This window comes from Dermacentor variabilis, chromosome 3, assembly GCF_050947875.1.
Source record: "Dermacentor variabilis isolate Ectoservices chromosome 3, ASM5094787v1, whole genome shotgun sequence".
Classification (NCBI taxonomy): domain Eukaryota; kingdom Metazoa; phylum Arthropoda; class Arachnida; order Ixodida; family Ixodidae; genus Dermacentor; species Dermacentor variabilis.
The window spans coordinates 218,152,994-218,170,710 of NC_134570.1; the positions used below are offsets into that span (position 1 = coordinate 218,152,994).

Below are 17,717 nucleotides of genomic sequence, written 5' to 3' on the forward strand. Positions count from 1 at the left end.
TTTGCTGTAAAAGCCGTTCCTCGGTTGGTCAAGAGCACTTCCGGGGCACCATATTGTAGCAGTATATTCTCGACGAAGAATCTTGCCAGTTTGGCCGCAATACCTTTAGGCAGGGCTTTCATTCTAGCGTAGCAGGTAAATTAGTTGGTAGCCACGACGATCTACTTATTTCCAGGTGTTGGTGTGGGAAATAGCCCAGTAAGTCCATGCTGATTTGTTGGAACGGTTAGCAAAGAGGCTTGATTGGCTGTAGCAGTCCTGCTGGCCTTGTTGAGGGTGTCTTGCATCGCTGACAGTCTCGGCATGTCTTGACGTAACAGGCAACGTTGGTGGGGAGGCGAGGCCTCTAGTACTTCTCTTGTATCCTTGCGAGTGTACGGAAAATTCCAAGGTGCCTGGCTGTCTGATCATCATGCAGGGACTGCAGGAATTCTGGCTAAAAGGCTACGGGCACAACGAGAAGGTTGTTTGTGGTACTGGGGAGAAGAGGAGAAGTTCTTTATGAGGGCAACGCTTTGCAGGGAAAACGAAGGCAACCCTCACCTAAATGCCCTGGGAACAACGTCAGTGTTGCTTTCCAAGTACTCAGGGAAGCTTTTTAGCTCCGGGTCTGCTCGTTGTTTTTCAGCAAAGTCTTCCGCACTCATTCTTCCTAGGAAGGTGTCGTCATTTTCGTTGTCTTCTGGTGGCGGGTCAGTGGGGGCGGCGCGTATAGGCTGTCGGTATCAGAGTGCTTGCGTCCCGATTTGTGGACAACGCTGATGTCAAATTCCTGGAGTCGGAGACTCCAATGTGCAAGGTGTCTTGAAGGGTCCTTTAAATTTGCCAGTCAACACGAGGCATGGTGGTTGCTTACGACTATGAAGGGCCTGCCATAGAGGTAAGGAATGAATTTCGTGGTAGCCAATACGATGGCAAGGCATTCTTTTTCTGTCGTAGAATAATTGGCTTCCGCTTTCGACAGTGACTGACTAGCATAAGCTATGACCCCTTGAAATCCATCTTTTTTTCTCAACTAGGACAGTGCCGAGGCCTAGGGCTATTTGTGTTGGTGTGGATTTCGCTGTCAGCATCTTCATCGAAATGGGCGAGTACTGGCGGTGACTGCAGGTGTCGTTTAAGCTCTTGGAATGCTTAGATTTGCGGCATTTTCCGCTCCACGTCTGACTTTGTGAGAAAGGTTAATGGCTGAGCGGTGCTCGAAAAGTTCTTGACGAAGTGCCTGTAATAGCCAAGCCAAGAAAGCTTTGCACTCCTTTCTTGTCTGTGGGCTGTGGAAATTTAGCGATGGCAGATGTCTTCTATGATCAGGGTAGACTCCAGATTTGTTGATGACGTGGCCCACGAACACAGAGGGTCATCGTAAGTGAAGCGGCAGCTTTCTGGCTTTAGAGTGAGCCCTGGTGACTTGATGGCTTCTGATACAGTTCCAAGTCGCCTAAGGTGACTGTCGAAATTCCCGGCGAAGACGACGTCATCCAAGTAGACGAGACAGGTCTGCCTCTTCAACCCTGCTAACACCATGTCCATCAAGCACTCACACGTTGCAGGTGCCGAGCACTGTCCAAATGTCTTGACCTTGAACTCGTAGATGCCGCCTGGTGTGGTGAAGGCGGTCTTCTTGCTATCTCTCCCGTCGACTTCTGTTCGCTAGTAGCCAGTCTTGAGATCCATCGACAAGAAGTACTTAGCATTGCAAAGCTGATTAATGCGTTGTCTATGCGTGGTGGGGGGTATAGATCCTTCTTTTGTGATCTTGTTCAACAGACAATAAACAATGCTGAAACAGAGGGTTTTGTCCTTTTTCTTCACCAAGACTACAAGAGCTGCCCATGGGCTTTTCGACTGCTGGATGATGTCATTGCACAGCATTTCATCGTTTTTGCCTTATAGCACATTCTCATGTTGAAACTCTGTAAGGGCTCTGGTGGAGAGGTCGAATGGATTCTTCGGTTATTATGCAGTGTCTTGCAACTGGTATCTGTCGAATACACGATGACGTTGAAAAGTGGTCTTTGTATCTTCAGAGGAGACTTTCGAGCTGTTGCTTACTCATGGGGAGGCTTGGATTTATGTCGAAGATTGGTTGGGGAGCTATGATCGTCGAGGTAGATGCAGCAGAATTCGATAGGGCAAATGCATATCTGGTTTCCGCATTCCTGAAGGTATGCGAACGTCGTGCCCCTGTTGACGACCTTGAACTGCTGACTGAAGTTTGTGGGGAGCACCCGCCCCCATTTCCTCCCGCGTACTCGCGTCGTCCCGTTTGCACGTGGCGGACGGGTTGAGCCGGCGTAGACAAGGGAGAGAGGCACTACGTGCCCTCCCTTTCTCCGTCGCTCTTGTGACGCGCGTACCCCTCTCCCCCCCACGCGGCTCACGGGAAAGGGAAACGTATCCGGCGGGCGAGGAGGACTTCCCCTCGCAAAAAGGTAAAAAGGCATAAAAGCGCGCCACCGGGAGAGAGTTGCTCTCTTGGGACGCTGGACACCTGCCACCTGGACGAAAGCATCTGCCGCAACCCGTGAGTGATCTCGTTTGTCTGACCCACCCAGGCAACGAGGCAAGCCCATTTACTACTATTACTGCAAGTGTTTGTTATTGCTAATAGCAATAAACGTTATTACCATTGACGTCACTGGTTGCCTTATTCGTTCGAACCCGGCGTAGCCGCGATTCCCGCGCTACGGGTTGGGAGCACCATGAAGCGACTGCGTGGGGCTAGATCTGGAGCTCGCCTTCAGCCCTAGCCGCACGCAGAATGGAACCCCCACAAGTTTGTCAGCATCACTTTCGCTTTTCATCCATGCAGTGGTGCGATCCCTCTTGCGACGCAAATTTCACGGTCGAGCAGTAGAAGTTGATTACTCTCAATAATGCATTCTACGTCTGTGGGTATTTTGCTGCCAGCGGAAATGACAATGCTGGAGCGAAGCGGGATGCCGACTTGGTCCTCAAGTACACTCAAGGCACGCTGAGTGGAAGGCCTCTCTGTTGGTGTTGCTTGGTCTCTGGACAGCATTATTGTCTTCGACCTTAGGTCGATGATTGCGCCATGTTGGTTCAGGAAGTTCATGCCGAGAGTTATGCCTTGCGACCACTGTTGGAGAACAACGAAAGTCGCAGGATAGATCCGGTCACAAACTGTAATTCTTGCTGTGCAGTTTCTAGTTACCGCTTTAAGGTGTCCTCCAGCTCTCCGGATATTAGGGCTGTCCCATGTAGTCTTGACTTTCTTCAGCTTGGTGGCGAAGGGTCCACTTATGATGAAGTAGTTGGCTCCTGTGTCTACTAGAGTGTTGATGGTGTGGCTGTGGAGAAGCATGTCAAGGTCAATGGTTCTTCATCTTGTATTGTAATTGGGTCGTGGTGTTGAACCATGGCTGCATCGTGTTGTTCTGTAGCTGGTACCAGGGGCGTAGCCGGGGGGGGGGGGGGGGGGCTCAATTGGCTCACTTTCATTTGACTCGCCCTCGTATATTTTGCAGAATTGCTTTTATAAGTGCTCTCTGTTGCGACTATAACTTCAGTTCAATTACAATATACGACCGGTGACAGCATTGGTGACAATAGATTTGAACAAAGGACAGCGTCACTGAGATTTTTCCCTGGCTGTTGCATATGTACAAAAATGTAAACAAGGTTTTTGGATGACAAAGTTTCGTTATTATATTTGTCCTCAACTTGGTCATTTCATGACCTTTAAATTTTTCATTTCAGCGTCATGCACTGCCTCGCTGGTTTCAAACTGATATAGTAGTTCGAAAGTTCGTGGGATATTTTCTTCACTTATTAAATAGGAAACATGGAAGCGTTGATATCAGTTATTTTGGGCAAAATTTTTTTAACATATGAGTATATTCTTTTGGGACAAAAAAAAAACATATTTTAATTGTCTGTACAGTGCGTAGCGTTCAAGAATTAGTTTGCAGCATCTTTGGCAGTGGCAATGCAGTTATTATGCATGTATTTGTAGGAGGAGGCCAAGCTGGAATGTGAGCCCCCCCCCCCCCCCCCCCCCCCGAACGAAATTTCTGGCTACGCCACTGGCTGGTACATCTCATTCTGAGGTCCTTTGTCGGTGTATCCTTGGCTTCGAGGCTATGTCATGATGGCGGCATCTCTTTTCTCTGATGTCGAGATATCTTCTCACGGGGGCGGAGGATTTTTGGTATTTTGACATACAGCAACCAACCTCCATCAGTTGCTGGTTTTAGTTTTCCGGATATGGGCTTACGGCTCGGCCACGGCCTGGTCCTGTGTGCAGTTAGCGCTGCGGTGGCAGGTAGCATCCTGGTGACGATAAATGCGAATAACGTTGGGGTCTCCACTGTTTTGTGGCAGTGTAGTTGGCGATATCACGAGGCCGTTCATCAAGCTGTGGATGTGGTGCGTTGACGGTGAAGCCTTGCAGTTCCTGTTCACGGTATGGTCACCAGCGGTAGACGTGGCCTGCTTCTCTGCAGTGGTAGCAGAGCGAGCGGTGGTCTGAAGCGCGCCGTACATCTGTCTTCCTTGGGTAGCTGCGCTGGGCGACAGGCGGGCGAGCTGGCGGCTGCGGTGGCGAATGGTGCAACTGCGTTGTTATCAAGCCCTGGCGTGAGCACAGGCACGGAGGAGGAGGAGCGTGATGGCGGCGTAGGTCATCACTTCCGGCTGAGGCCGCGATGGGTCTGGGGCTCCAAGTGACTGCTGAATGTCCTCTTGGATGATGTCAGCAATGGATGCTACTTGAGGCTGCGTTAAAGGGAACATCCTCCGCAGTTCTTCGCGTACGATGGTTCAAATGGTCTCTCAGTGCTCCTTGGAGCCTAGTGCTTGAAATTCGCTCGTTGACGAAAGCACTTGGCAGTTGTGTTCGCGGGTAAGCATTTCCAGCGTCTTCTCAATTGTCATTGCCTTGTCAAAAACTCAGCTATGGTCTTCGGGGGGTTGCGGATAAGTCTGGCGAAAAGTTCTTGCTTTAGGCCCCGCATCAGGAAGCGGACTTCTTTCTCCTCGAACATTTCCGGGTTTTCCGTTAGAAAAGACGCGGGATCTCTTCCATGAAAATGGCAGTGGTCTCATTGGGCAGTTGCCCTCGGTTTTCCAGCAGAGCTTGCGCTCGCTCTTTGCACACGACGCTTGTGAAGGTCTGTAGGAAGTCGTGGGGCAATACGTCTCAAGTTGTTAAGGTGGTTAACGACGTCCTGGTGGCGTCTTCTAATGAAAAGAAGACATGGTGTAGCTTGTCGTCGCTGTTCCAGTTGTTAAATGTAGTGATCCTTTCATACGTTATTAGCCATTTTTCGAGGTCTTCTAATGATGATCCATAGAAGGTCGGTGGCTCCCTGGGCTGTTGCAGCACGCTGGGTGACGCCGGGGCTTCCTTTGTGGTTGTTGACTTGGCCACAATCTTTCCAGTCGTCTCAGGTAGAAGTATATGCTCCTGGGGCAGGTTTTGTAGTCTGCTGCTTGCTCGATGGTCTCGGGCGATGCTGTAGTTGTCTTTGGTGTTTGAGGTTGACAAGGGTGTCCAGTACATGAACGCAATACCATCTCCACCAGGTGTCACATTGTAGTGTCAATGATGAAAAGAGTCACAAAACTGCGAATGACCAAACTAAAATTTCATTGGCTGATCCTGTGCCCACAAAAGCAAGTGATACTCAAAGCAAAACGACAACAGTGAGCGCAGTTGGCGATCGTCAAAATGTGATCTGAGCGGCAGGTACGTTGGCGTTTATGGATGAGTCATCGAAGGTTCCGGAATGATCGCTGGTGCCCGCATGTCTTCCAAAAAGTACTACACAATACACTTCACCCATACAATCAAATTACGCAGTGTTCCGTAACAGCAGACAATGGGTAGAACCATCGATAACATTTGAGAAACTTCTGATGCACGTAGGCACGTCGTTTACAGAGTGATGACATTTTACCTTTGTCAGCTGGTGAAAAAGCAGTCACCAAAAAAGGTAAGCAAGTACACGTGTCAATATTGAGGTGCTACTAATACAGAAAGAGCATAAAGTTTTCCTGAATTTTTTAAAAGATTTGTTTCCCGAAATTTTTAATACTGATATATTGACGTTAAAGCTATCAGCTTCTTTCTGGGAAACCTTATTTAATCTAAGAAAATTGTAATAGGAAGTTTGTAGCGACAAAATTCCATTGTATAGGAGAGCGTGAGCAACAGGCAATGTTTCTGAAGCACAGCAATCATTGGATAGCAGCATTTGAGCCCTTTTGCACCTTTTTGTTCTATGGCCCTATGTGACCTCGCCAAATAAGTTTACTGAAAGTGTGGTATGTGAAATTGCAGTTCTGAGAACAGTGTCTTACTGGCTGTGTGACGAGCATCCCACTGGCTCAGCACTTGCAGCATTTGCATGAAATGACGTTCTTTTGTGGGACATAGATTGAAATGGTCGTGGGGATGTTGTACTTGCAGGAAGGCAGTTGCATCATGGCGGGCTTGACGTACAATGGCCAGGACGAGAATGGCAATGACCTCTGGAACGGCTGCGTCAACATCTCTGTGTGGCGTTACGAGATGGCCACTACATTCGATGACCTGATTAAGTCCTTCAACATCAACACCAACCTATGGGTTGCACAGTGCGTCCTCAACCTTTCTTTTTGTACTGGGTTATTTTATTGCTCTGCCCTGCTATAAGCCTCTATGACTCATCTGCACAGCAGCACTTTGTCACCAACAGCTTAGAAAAGTTTCAGAACATCTCTGTTTCAATAGGGCTGCGAGGAAAAAAGCTTTCATTTTCGTCTGGTTATTTCATCACCAACTAATTATCAGTGTTGATATGGCATATTACATATAAAATGAATATTCACAATTTCAGCTTAGCACCACAATTGTTTCCATAAATCACGAAATGCACAAGGTGGCTCTGGGAGTGGGCATAGTGTGGGGTTATGAAAAATATTCAGCGTTCTAATGCGATTTAAAAAAAAAAAAGGGAACTGCACAAATAGTTCTTAGATGAAATACTGCATTTCTCTGGAGTGTCCGCCTGCATAAATCCACCTTAAAAGTGCATAAACAGTATGAGATGTCTATAGAAAATTTCTTCACATAAATACCTAACGTTTAAGGGAGAAAAATAATAGCAATATAGTTACAGCAGTTTCAAAACATACAAATTCTATGCAGGCAATGCAACAATAAAAAGAAATAGGAATTTTGATACACTTCAATCAAGAAGGAAAAAAGTATGTCATTTTTCTTTATCTTTTTTATTTATTCCGTACTGCCAGCCTGTTTTAGAGGCCCTAGGCAGGAGTGGAATATACATAAAGGCTTTAAGAACCTAATAACATGTGAAACACAAGAAAGAAAAAAAAGAAAAAAAGAAAAAAAAGGTGGAAACAAGCAGAGTGTCATCTTGGTACAATGCAAAAAAAAAGAAACAACAATAAAAAGGAAGGAAGATATCAAAGAATTCTGCAATACAGCACATGTTTACATAATGGCTTATACACACACACACACAAAGAAATTAACGGTGCCCTTAACATGATATGATCTATATCACATAGTGTATGGAATAGGATAGAAATCGTGGGAAACATTTCGGTTCATAGATTAACGAGTGCGTGCATGAAGGACGATATGGTTGAGCGTTGAAGAACGTTTTCAGGCAGGGCGTTCCAGTCATGCATGGTTCGGGGGAAAAAGGACTGCTTAAATAATGTGGTATGGTGCGAATACTCGTCTAACCTGAATGAATGTGACGAGCGCGTTGGGCGCCGGCTACAAGGGGTAATATACAATTTTTTATCTAGTTTTACATGCTCCCGATGAATTAAATATAACATTTTGAGCCTCTCTCAATACCGTTTTGCCTCTAGGGTTTCCAGGTTTGCCAGCTGTAAAAGAACGCTAACTGATGTATGACGGCGGTAGGAATTAAAAATAAACCTGACTGATTTCCGCCTTATCATTTCAATCATTTTTATGCTTGCTTGGGTGTAAGGATCCCAGACAGGAGTAGCGTACTCTAACAATGGTCTGATGAAAGTCTTGTATGCTAATAATTTTATATTACTTGTAGATTTAGCCAAGGTCCTCCTCAGGTATCCGAGCTTATTCATGGCTTTCTTTTTAATGTGAGCTACATGGCTATTCCACGTAAGGTCGGAAGTAATTACTAAACCAAGGTATTTATATTCTGTAACAGAGGATAAGTTATGGCCATTAATGCTGTATACAAAGGGTAACGGCTCCTTTTTGCGTGTAATGATCATTGATACTGTTTTTGTTAGGTTAATGTTCATTTGCCACTCTAAGCACCAAGTCGCTATTGCTGATAAAGATGAATTTAGGATCGTCTGATCTGCCTCGCTGTGAATTTCATGATAAAGTACGCAGTCATCTGCAAACAGCCGAATTTTAACTGGTATGTTATTCACTATATCATTGATAAAAACTAGAAAGAACAGAGGGCCCAAGACTGATCCCTGTGGGATTCCAGATTGCACATTAGATAAGTCTGATTTCGCATCATCAATGACGACTGTCTGTCGCCTGCCCGTAAGATACGTCTCAATCCAGTGAAGTAGTTGCTCGTTTTTGAGAATAGGTTTTAACTTTGATAACAACTTTTGGTGGGACACACGGTCGAAGGCTTTCTCAAAATCTAAGGATACCATGTCAATTTGGCCTTGACCGTCTAGTGCTGCCGCGATTTCATGCACTGTTTCTAATAGTTGTGTTACAGTGGATTTCCCACGACGGAAGCCGTGTTGTCGCGGGTCACAGAGGCCATTACTTTCTATGAAGACTGAGATGTGCCTAAATATTATGTGTTCTATCACTTTTGATGAAGTGCAAAGTAGGAAGATAGGACGATAAGATTGGAGCAATGAACGGTCGCCTGATTTAGGGATGGGAATTATTTTTGCATGTTTCCAGTCACGTGGGATTTCTGCACATGAGAGTGATTTATTATAAATAACGTAAAGATATTTGGTGCACCATTCAGCGTATCTCACCAAAAAAGCATTAGGTATTTCGTCGACGCCTGGCGACTTCTTTATATCAAGATCAAGAAGCAAGGACAGTACACCTGCTTCGTTTACGTCGAGATCACCGATGGGTGGAATATCATTTAAGCAGCTATGTGCGGTGTCTATCCATCATCCCTCATGAACACAGCGCAAAAGTACTTGTTAAGTGCATTTGCAATTTTTAGTTTATCTTTCAGTATGAAACCATCCACACAAACATCGGACACGTGGGTTTTCCTTGGCGATAAGTACCGCCAGAACTTATCCGGGGATGACAGAAGAAAATTTTTTAAAACAACATTTTGATAATAGTCTTTCGCTTTCGAAATCCCAGTTTTTAGCTGTAGACGCAGGCTGGTTAGCTTTTCGGCATTAGCCTTTGAGGGTTGTGCTTTATGTTGCTTTCTTACTTGCTTTAGTTTTCGCCCAAGTCGTACAAGGTCTCTTGTCATCCACGGATTTGTTTCACATACAACTTTCCGCTTTATGGGCACAAAAGTGTCGATACAGTTGTGAACGATATTTTTAAAGAAACACCATAAATTGTCAACGGACACAACGTGAGATTCTGAAAGAGATGCAAACTCAGAAAATTTACTGTCTAAGGCATCAAGTATGTCGACATCACTAGCACGTAAGAAGTCAGGAATCGAGTACTGGTTTTTGGAGGGTTTTAGCCTGAAATTTAGCTCTAGTGTAAGGCATATCATTCTATGATCCGAAATTCTCTGGAATATGTCGACACTCGGATTACGATTGAGGACTTGGTCATTTACAAGAAAGAGATCTAATGTGCTTTGCGCGCGAGTCGGTTGTTTTACCAGTTGAGCCAAAGCATGAAAAAGAACGATGTCAGTTAAAGGCTCAGCTGCCGTGCAAAGGGCATCAAGGAAATCAAGTTACGGGACATTGAAATCACCAGCAAGCAAAACATTCTTGCCATGTATGCCAGTTGTACACAAAAATTCATTCAGAGCGTCGAAGAATATGTCACAATGTGGTGGGCGGTAAAAACCAACAATTATAAGATGGAAATCATCCAAAAACACTTTCGCGATGACGCATTCAGTGCCGGCAATGTCAGGTAACCTTTGTACTTGCAAACAGTCTTGAAACATCAAAGCGCCTCCGCCTCCATGGGAATCTCGATCTTTCCTGTATATTTTGTACCCTGGTGGTGTTATCTCGAAGTCCAGGATGCCACAGTGCAACCAAGTTTCAGTTATTATCATTACATGTGGCTCATGCACCACTGCAATGCTATGCAAGTCAGAAAGTTTGTTCACAATGCTGCAAGCGTTTAAATTAAGGCAACGGAAGCTTTTTTGAGTGCCCGAAGAAGTTCACTGTTTCTTCCTAGGTTTTTTTGGTGGGTGCTAAAACGGGAATTCTTTTCATTTCAGTAGGGTCCCAGGTATACATTTCTCCGTTTATAACGATTTTGTCATGCACAAGCCTCACTTTTTCGCCGCCCTTTCTGATATTTGCCCTGCTTTCCCATAGATGCCTTCTTATTTGCCTAGTTTCTGCAGAAAAGTCTTCTGCAATCGAGATTTCTTTTCCTTTTAGCTTAGAGCAGTTTCTGAGCACTTTAATCTTTTCACGGTGGTCAATGAGTTTGAGCACAACTGGCCTATTTTTGTTTCGCTTCTTTTGTCCGATTCGGTGAATTCTTTCGACTGCTGACACCTTTACACCGAGCATATTCTCAAATATTTCGGAAACCACAGAATTTGTTAGCGATTGAAACGTTTCATCAGGACGTTCCAGTAAACCGAACACGAGAAGATTATTGCGCCTGCTCCTGTCCTCGAGGTCGATCAATTTACTTTGCATGGTATTTATGGTTGTCTCAAGACTAGAAATCTTGGCCGTAAGTTCTGTAAATGTTACTGTGGAATGTTCGACCTTGGATTCGATAGTGTCAAGTCTTGCTTGCATGGTTTTTTTACCATCAAGTATTTGACACAATAGCTCCTCTGTGCTCGGCCCGGGGTTCGATTCTATGTCACCGCACAGCATGAGCAATGAAAATGCAACGTCTTGCACAAGAGAACATAACCCGTTTAAACAAGTGGGGCACGTCAGATGGATGAAACAACGGTTGCTAGTTTTGATAGTCGAATAGCTCTTACTAACCTGCACAAAATACAGAAACGGGTTCATGCTTGTTGGGGAGCCGCTGACGTGCCCACTGAAGAAGCTGTCGTGCATCCCACTTCTTATAGTCCTCGGCTCCGATGACGTCGAACTGGGAGGCGGATGCTCCCGGCCACTGCTGCCGCCGAGGTAACAAAGAAGCCCATCTGCGCAGGCGCCTCCAGTAGTGTCTGCCGATCGGGTGGTGTCCTTTCCCGTTACTGTAGATGCGCCGGTCAGTCCAGCCGAGCCGAGAAGTGCAATCTGCACAAAATACAGAAACGGGTTCATGCTTGTCGGGGAGCCGCTGACGTGCCCACTAGTTTGCCTGCTGGTGTTGGCATAACACCAGCAGGCAAACTATTTTGTTGTTCACTAGTTTTCGGAAAAAGGACTTTTTAGAGAACTCTGTCTTGCAAGGAATTTCGTGTACTTTCTACTTATGGTCTACACATTGTGATCAGAAATGAGGCTGTAGTACGTACTTGTCCCTTGTTATACCAGTTGTACTGTGCTATGTCACTATGTGGAATGAAAGAGCTTTTGCGTGTAACCTTCTTCATTGCTCTTTTAATGTCTCCCATTTTAAGCTTTGCTTAGCTTTTGTAGCACTGAAATTCACATTGTGTCTATTTGAAACTTACTGTGCCCAGTAATTTTGTACCCTCTCAAGTTGATCTGTGTCACGTGCCGTCTGAGTGCCTGACACTACTCTGGCACACTCAACTCAGTAGTTCCCGTGTGGACTGATTGAATGCTCTAGAGTTGCTACGTAGAAAACCCAACATATTTTTCCTTGCCTTGGCAGTTACATAGTTAACTTTTCGCTGCTTTGATAAATCTGGAGTGTGCCAAATGCCTAAATATTCAAACTCTGTTGCTTTCTTTATTACGTCATTATTCATATTGCAAAAAAAATTTCAGGTGTTCTTTATAGAGTAAATCTGATGTTGATAGTTTTTGTTAGAGTTATCTGCACGTGCCATCTGCATGAGCCTTTACTTGTAGACAGGGGTTTTCTCAAGCCGCCCTTGTGCGCAAGGTTTAGGCTTGATGCCAAACTCTTTGTTGCTTGCCTTGTACGACCAAGCTTCTGCAGTACCAGTACAAGCAGATACACAACACACTGTCACTATCTGCCTGGGCTCAGGAGCGAGGGGGTGCTCAAGGCACCTACCATCAGAGTGACGCTCTGCAGCGTGGTGGTGGTGAATGATGACTGACCGCTGAGCAGCTGTGCTCGTCAGTGTTTATTTGGTGTGGTGACCAATGTTGCCTACCGAGCCAGGCAGGCCACCGAGCCGCCAACAAAGATTATGGCTGATTATGTCACATGCTTCTCGCACCCTTTACCCCCAGTTTGTTTGTTCAATACAAACAAAATATGTCCAGGCTCAGTGTAAAGTAAGCTCACGCCCAGTCAAAGCTCTGCCGCCATCCTAGCTGGCTTGATGGCACATGTTATCCAGGTCAGTAATTAGTGAGTAATCCAGGTGAGTACGGGCTACTTCTGTGCTTCCCCAGTCGTCATGAGTGCTCACTAATCGTTCGGAACTCGTTCACAGCAGCGTTCAATAGGGCTGCCATCCTTTATGCCGAAGAAACAAATCACTGCGCAGCGGGCCGCAATTTCTATGTTTCTGAACAGGTGGTGCGAGAGTGGTGACTGCAGCGAAGTGAAATTTTCACCTGTGACGGCAAGTGAGAAATTTCCCACATGCCGAAGTCTGGACGCTTTCCGGAGCTGTAGGCTAAGCTTGCGGCGTACGTCGCTAAAATGCGTGATCAGTCCCTGCCAGTGAAGTGCGACATGGTCATGAAATAAGCCCGGACCTCCGCCTTAATTTTAAAGTTCTGCTCCGCCGTGAGTACAACGAGTGGCTGGCGGCAGAAGACTGCGAAATTACGCCATCCGGACCTGTCAAAAGAACCTCCCTGACGGCTGCGTGTGGTTGGGTGCATTTGGCGTGGGCTGCTGTTCTGCAAGATGTCCTGGTGCGGTCGTTTGCCAAATTTGAAATTTCGCTGGACCACGACGTGCTGTGGGACCGCAGCAACGATGACGAGGGCAGCACTAGTGAAAACGAGTAGTCCAATGACGATGTCAGCCACTAATAAATTTTCGTTATCGAATGCGCCCTCGGGTATGCTCTCTTTCTTTTTTTCCTTTCACGCGATATGGGGGGGTCGACTTACATTCGAGTCGACTTACAATCGTGTAAATACGGTACTCCCATCATGAGTGAACCCTTTCCTACCAAGTTGAGGAAAGTAAAGATTGCTTGGGGAAGTACTTAAATACTGACAGCTGGGGGGGACACCTCATAATGTCATTTAGGTACTGCACAGTCACAGTCACGTTCAACAACCAGTCTTACCCTGCAAGCTTTGCAATCCTGCAGCGTTGCTCATGGGACATAATCCTCTGCATGGCCTTCCTAAGCCAACACGGCACATTGATAGACTTAAGGTCCAACTCGATCACCCTGTTGACGGACTAGGCACTACAGCTGGATAGGACTCCCGGTTACCATGCCTTGAATGTACTGAAACACTAAGTTAGCATGCCACCTCACTCCAGCATCACTATATTTGTTGGCGCCAAAGCTCATGCTGACATAGAAAGCGTCATCCAGGGCAACCAGCATTTGTTGCTTTGACTGTGAAATTTGCATTGCAAGGAGTCTCGTTCGATTACATGGAGGAAAAGTGAAAGTGATAAGCAGGGAACACAAGCACATCAACAAAAGCACAATGATTGCATACATAAAAGAAATTGTGGAAGCCAGCAATACGTTTCTCCTCTTGGATTCCACCACATTTACCTCAACGGTCCTAGTTTCCAAGTCAGCTTTCGACATCAGTCGAAGCCTTCCCATGCGTCAAAATAAAGAACTTCAAAGTCTTCTACAATCGTACAAAGATAGCATTTTGGGGTCTTTGAAGATTGGACAAACAATTTTTGCAGAGAATTGCATAATAACTGAAGGTGCCCGACCACACTGGAAAAGCCGTATTGAGTTTGTGGACAAGGCCCTCGTATGGGAGCCGAAATGTCTTGGTTTCCTTTCTTTTAATGTTTTTGGTCGGCATTTATCTTACCCTTGACTATGAGCAATCCTGACCAGACAAGCTTTCGTCAAACTCTTGTTTTCAAAAAGGAATTGTGCAGGTTTCTTGGTCTATGCGTCTATTACAGGCACTTTGTCAAGGACTTTTCGCGTAAAGCCGAGCCATTGACCCATCTCGCAAAATCCGACGTCAAGTTGAAATGGGAAACGTCACAGGTCAAAGCACTTAAATAAGTTAAACAACACCTGCAGTTGCCATGGGTGCTTGCACACTTTGACGAACAACCCAATACCAAAATCCATACTGGCACAAGTAGCATAGGCTTTGGAGCAGTACTCATTCAGGGAAAAAGCAGACTAGAAAGGGTCATTGCTTATGCCAGCCAGTTGCTGTCGAAAGCAGAACCCAATTATCCTACGATAGAAAAAGAATGCCTTGCCATTATTTGGGGTATGACAAAATTTTGCCCTTACCTATACGGCACTCTTCTCAAAGTTGTAAGCGAACTTCACACATTGTGTTGGCTGGCAACCTAAATTACCCTTCAAGCTGTTTTGCACGGTGGAGCCCCAGACATGAAAGTTCAATATCACTGTGATCTACTAGTCCGGACGAATACTCTCTGATGCCAATTGCCTCCCCATGCACCTATTGACCCGCTGCCGCTAGACAGTCAGGATGATGACCCTTTCCTAGGGACAATAAGTGCCGAGGACTTCACCGTGTAGCAGTGAGCAGGCTCGATCAGAGCTAAGAAGCCTTGTTGAGTTTTGGAAGGGAAGACCGACTTTCTCTCTAGGTAGTGTGGGGATGCACGACTCTCATGCGTCCCCTGATATGTTGTTCTCTCACATAGTTCCTGTCTCCTGTCATCCGGCTTTGCCGCGTGGCTTTACTGCGGTGGTCAGTAATCTCGCAGGGTAGTACAAGAGATGGCATGAGTGTTGCTCTGCTAACGCCACCTAATGGTGGGGTGACTTGGGCACAAAAAGGAGAAGGCTCTTCCTCTTTGGCTTCGGCTCGGCAAGTGGCGCGAATGTTCTGTGCGTGCGCCGGTCCATGCTTCTGCGAGGCTGTCCCGCAAGGCCTACCCCGGAATGGCTGAACACGATCGTTCGAACGTGCCACCGTTCGCATGACCGTATGTGCGAACGACCACGAGTTGGTGTCCAGCATGGGGCAAACATATTCGCTTGCTATCTGGTTGCGGTGAGTCGGACTTCCGCGATTTGTCGCGCTCCGATCGGCATGTTTTGTCGATATCAACGCAGCTAGCAGGCATTGGTCTATGGAAGGTGCAATAAATGCCCTTGTGATTGCACTACTGTGTTGTCATTCCTTTATCCCAAGAGCACGGGTGAGAATCCCACAGTAGTTAAGCACAGATTTCTTCATTTTCCATCGCGAAAGGATGTCCTCGTAAAAAGCAAGTTCTGCCAGTACACGCCAACTGCTTTCTGGTTGTACCTTCAGTACTACGGCCATAGGTTGTACACGCCTTTCAGGATGACCCAGCGGTCCTCCAATGGTCATGCCTGAATGCCATGTCGCCCACCGTGTCAACACGTGCCGAGGCTGCCAGCCACGCATGACACCACCAACAAGGCCAGTGGGATTGCTACAGCCGATAAAGCCTTCTTGCTGACCATTTTATTAGACCGGGATGAACTTCTTGGTGCCCTTTCAGATGTCAGCATCAGAAAAGTTGATTGTTGTGGCCACCGACTACTTTCCCGCCACGGCAAAACGAAAGCTCTGCCCAATCTCAAGGCATCCCTTTCAGAGTTGCCTTGAGCTTATGCAAGCCATTCTACAATACAATTGAAATCCTTGATAACTCCGCAACAACAAAATTCTCACGACAATGAAATATTTTTGTATCCCTGGCGAGCGCCCATAGATTTCAATGCATTTCCTACCTTTTGACAACGAAATGTCGCTGTACTACAACCCCGCATCAACGAAATTTGCCAGAACGTAACTCCGCACATTACCTACTCTCGCAAGGCTAGCAGGCTCCAATATGCGCTCAGATGCGATTGCTTTGCAATAAAATAGAGTAAAGTACTACTGCATTACGCTTGCATGGGTGCAGCTGCTTTTGTTCACAAAAACAACGAAGCACTGGGGGCGATCGCATGTGCCAGAAACACGTCATGGCCGCCATCTCGTTTGATGATTGCCCATTCCAAGCGGCACGCATGTTGCTACCGACATGTGACGTCAGTTTTTGCACACCTAGTGCAGAGCTTAATATGCACCTCAGTGAGCAAAATGCAGCAAAAACAAGGAAATCTACGTCCCACCAATGTGGAATGTGGCGCTGGAGATGGCAGTTGCAGCATGGAGTGCCACGCATCAGGCCGTGATTAAGCAATCGTCTGGAAGTATGCATCCCTTGCTTCAAGAACACTGGTTTTGGTGCTACCCAACTGGCATCGCATGTAGATTCGGCACCGGATGTAGATTTTCACTAAGGGGCCGTAATCTCAATCACTTGCCTTCGGGTAGACGAGATACAATCACTTTCGCGCTCGACACAGGATGCGTCGGCCTCTATGGGCGCCGGCGTGCACTGGAGAAACGCTGCTGCTTGTGTGGAGCACTGTTGCTTTGTGTCCGGTGCTGAGCTATGCAAAGTCTCACAAAAGTGATCGTATCGCGGAAAGTAAGTGACCGTGAATACTACTGCACGCCAGTGCTGCCACTGCTGTCCTACGCATGCGGTGCACTTTGTACTGCTGGCAGTGTGGCAAAGCTTGCCAAAGTAGGCTAATGGAATTTTGACAGTAAAGTTTCGTTCTGCAACGCATTACCTATCTGTGTTGTCTCATTCTTCAACAGCAAAATTTTCGCAAGGGCAATTTTCTTCCCCGCTGATTTCGTTATTGCCAGGTTCAACTGTGTAGCCAGACAAGTCACCGGAGGACAACCACCTGCCACCCACAGAAAAATTGTCTAATGGAATGCATGAACAAGACGCTCGCCTGCACATTAGCAGTGTACGTCGATGTTGAACACAAGATGGAGGATCTTGTCCTGATGGGCGCTTGTGCACTATCGGTGAGGTCATTGTATTATTACGATATCATCGAGCGATGCTCAAGAGACGGGCCGCCGTGAGAACAAAGATGAAGTTGGTCGCAGCTCTTAGCATGAGTGAGGGTCGGCCTGGCTGCCTGGCTCCAGTGTAAATAACCTGTAAATAGCCTCTTTTGTCTGTGTCTTTTCACACATAACATTCTGGTGGAGGTTAGCGATCCCCGTCCTCGCCATGGAACTGCGAAGTGGTCGACACATCGAGCTTGTCACCATGCCTCCCGGTGACGAGCCCGCCTCTGCAATAGCTTCGGCTTGTCCGACTGCTCCAATCATCACGGTTGCCCCACATCGCGACACTGATGTGTTCTCTGGCCTAGATGGACAGGACGTTGACGAATGGATCAAGCTGTATGAACACGCCAGTGCTAATAACAGGTGGGACCCAACGATTATGC

General features: G+C 46.6%; 1 protein-coding gene across 1 annotated transcript in view; it reads left to right on the forward strand.

Annotated features, from left to right (window-relative positions):
* Positions 1-17,717, forward strand: part of nes (lysophosphatidylcholine acyltransferase 3 protein nessy) — a 236,698-nt gene that overhangs the window by 186,036 nt on the left and 32,945 nt on the right. Inside the window, exon 10 of the mRNA XM_075686866.1 lies at positions 6,434-6,600. Within this exon, the coding sequence (XP_075542981.1) occupies positions 6,434-6,600 (167 nt within the window). The remainder of the gene's footprint in view (positions 1-6,433; positions 6,601-17,717) is intronic.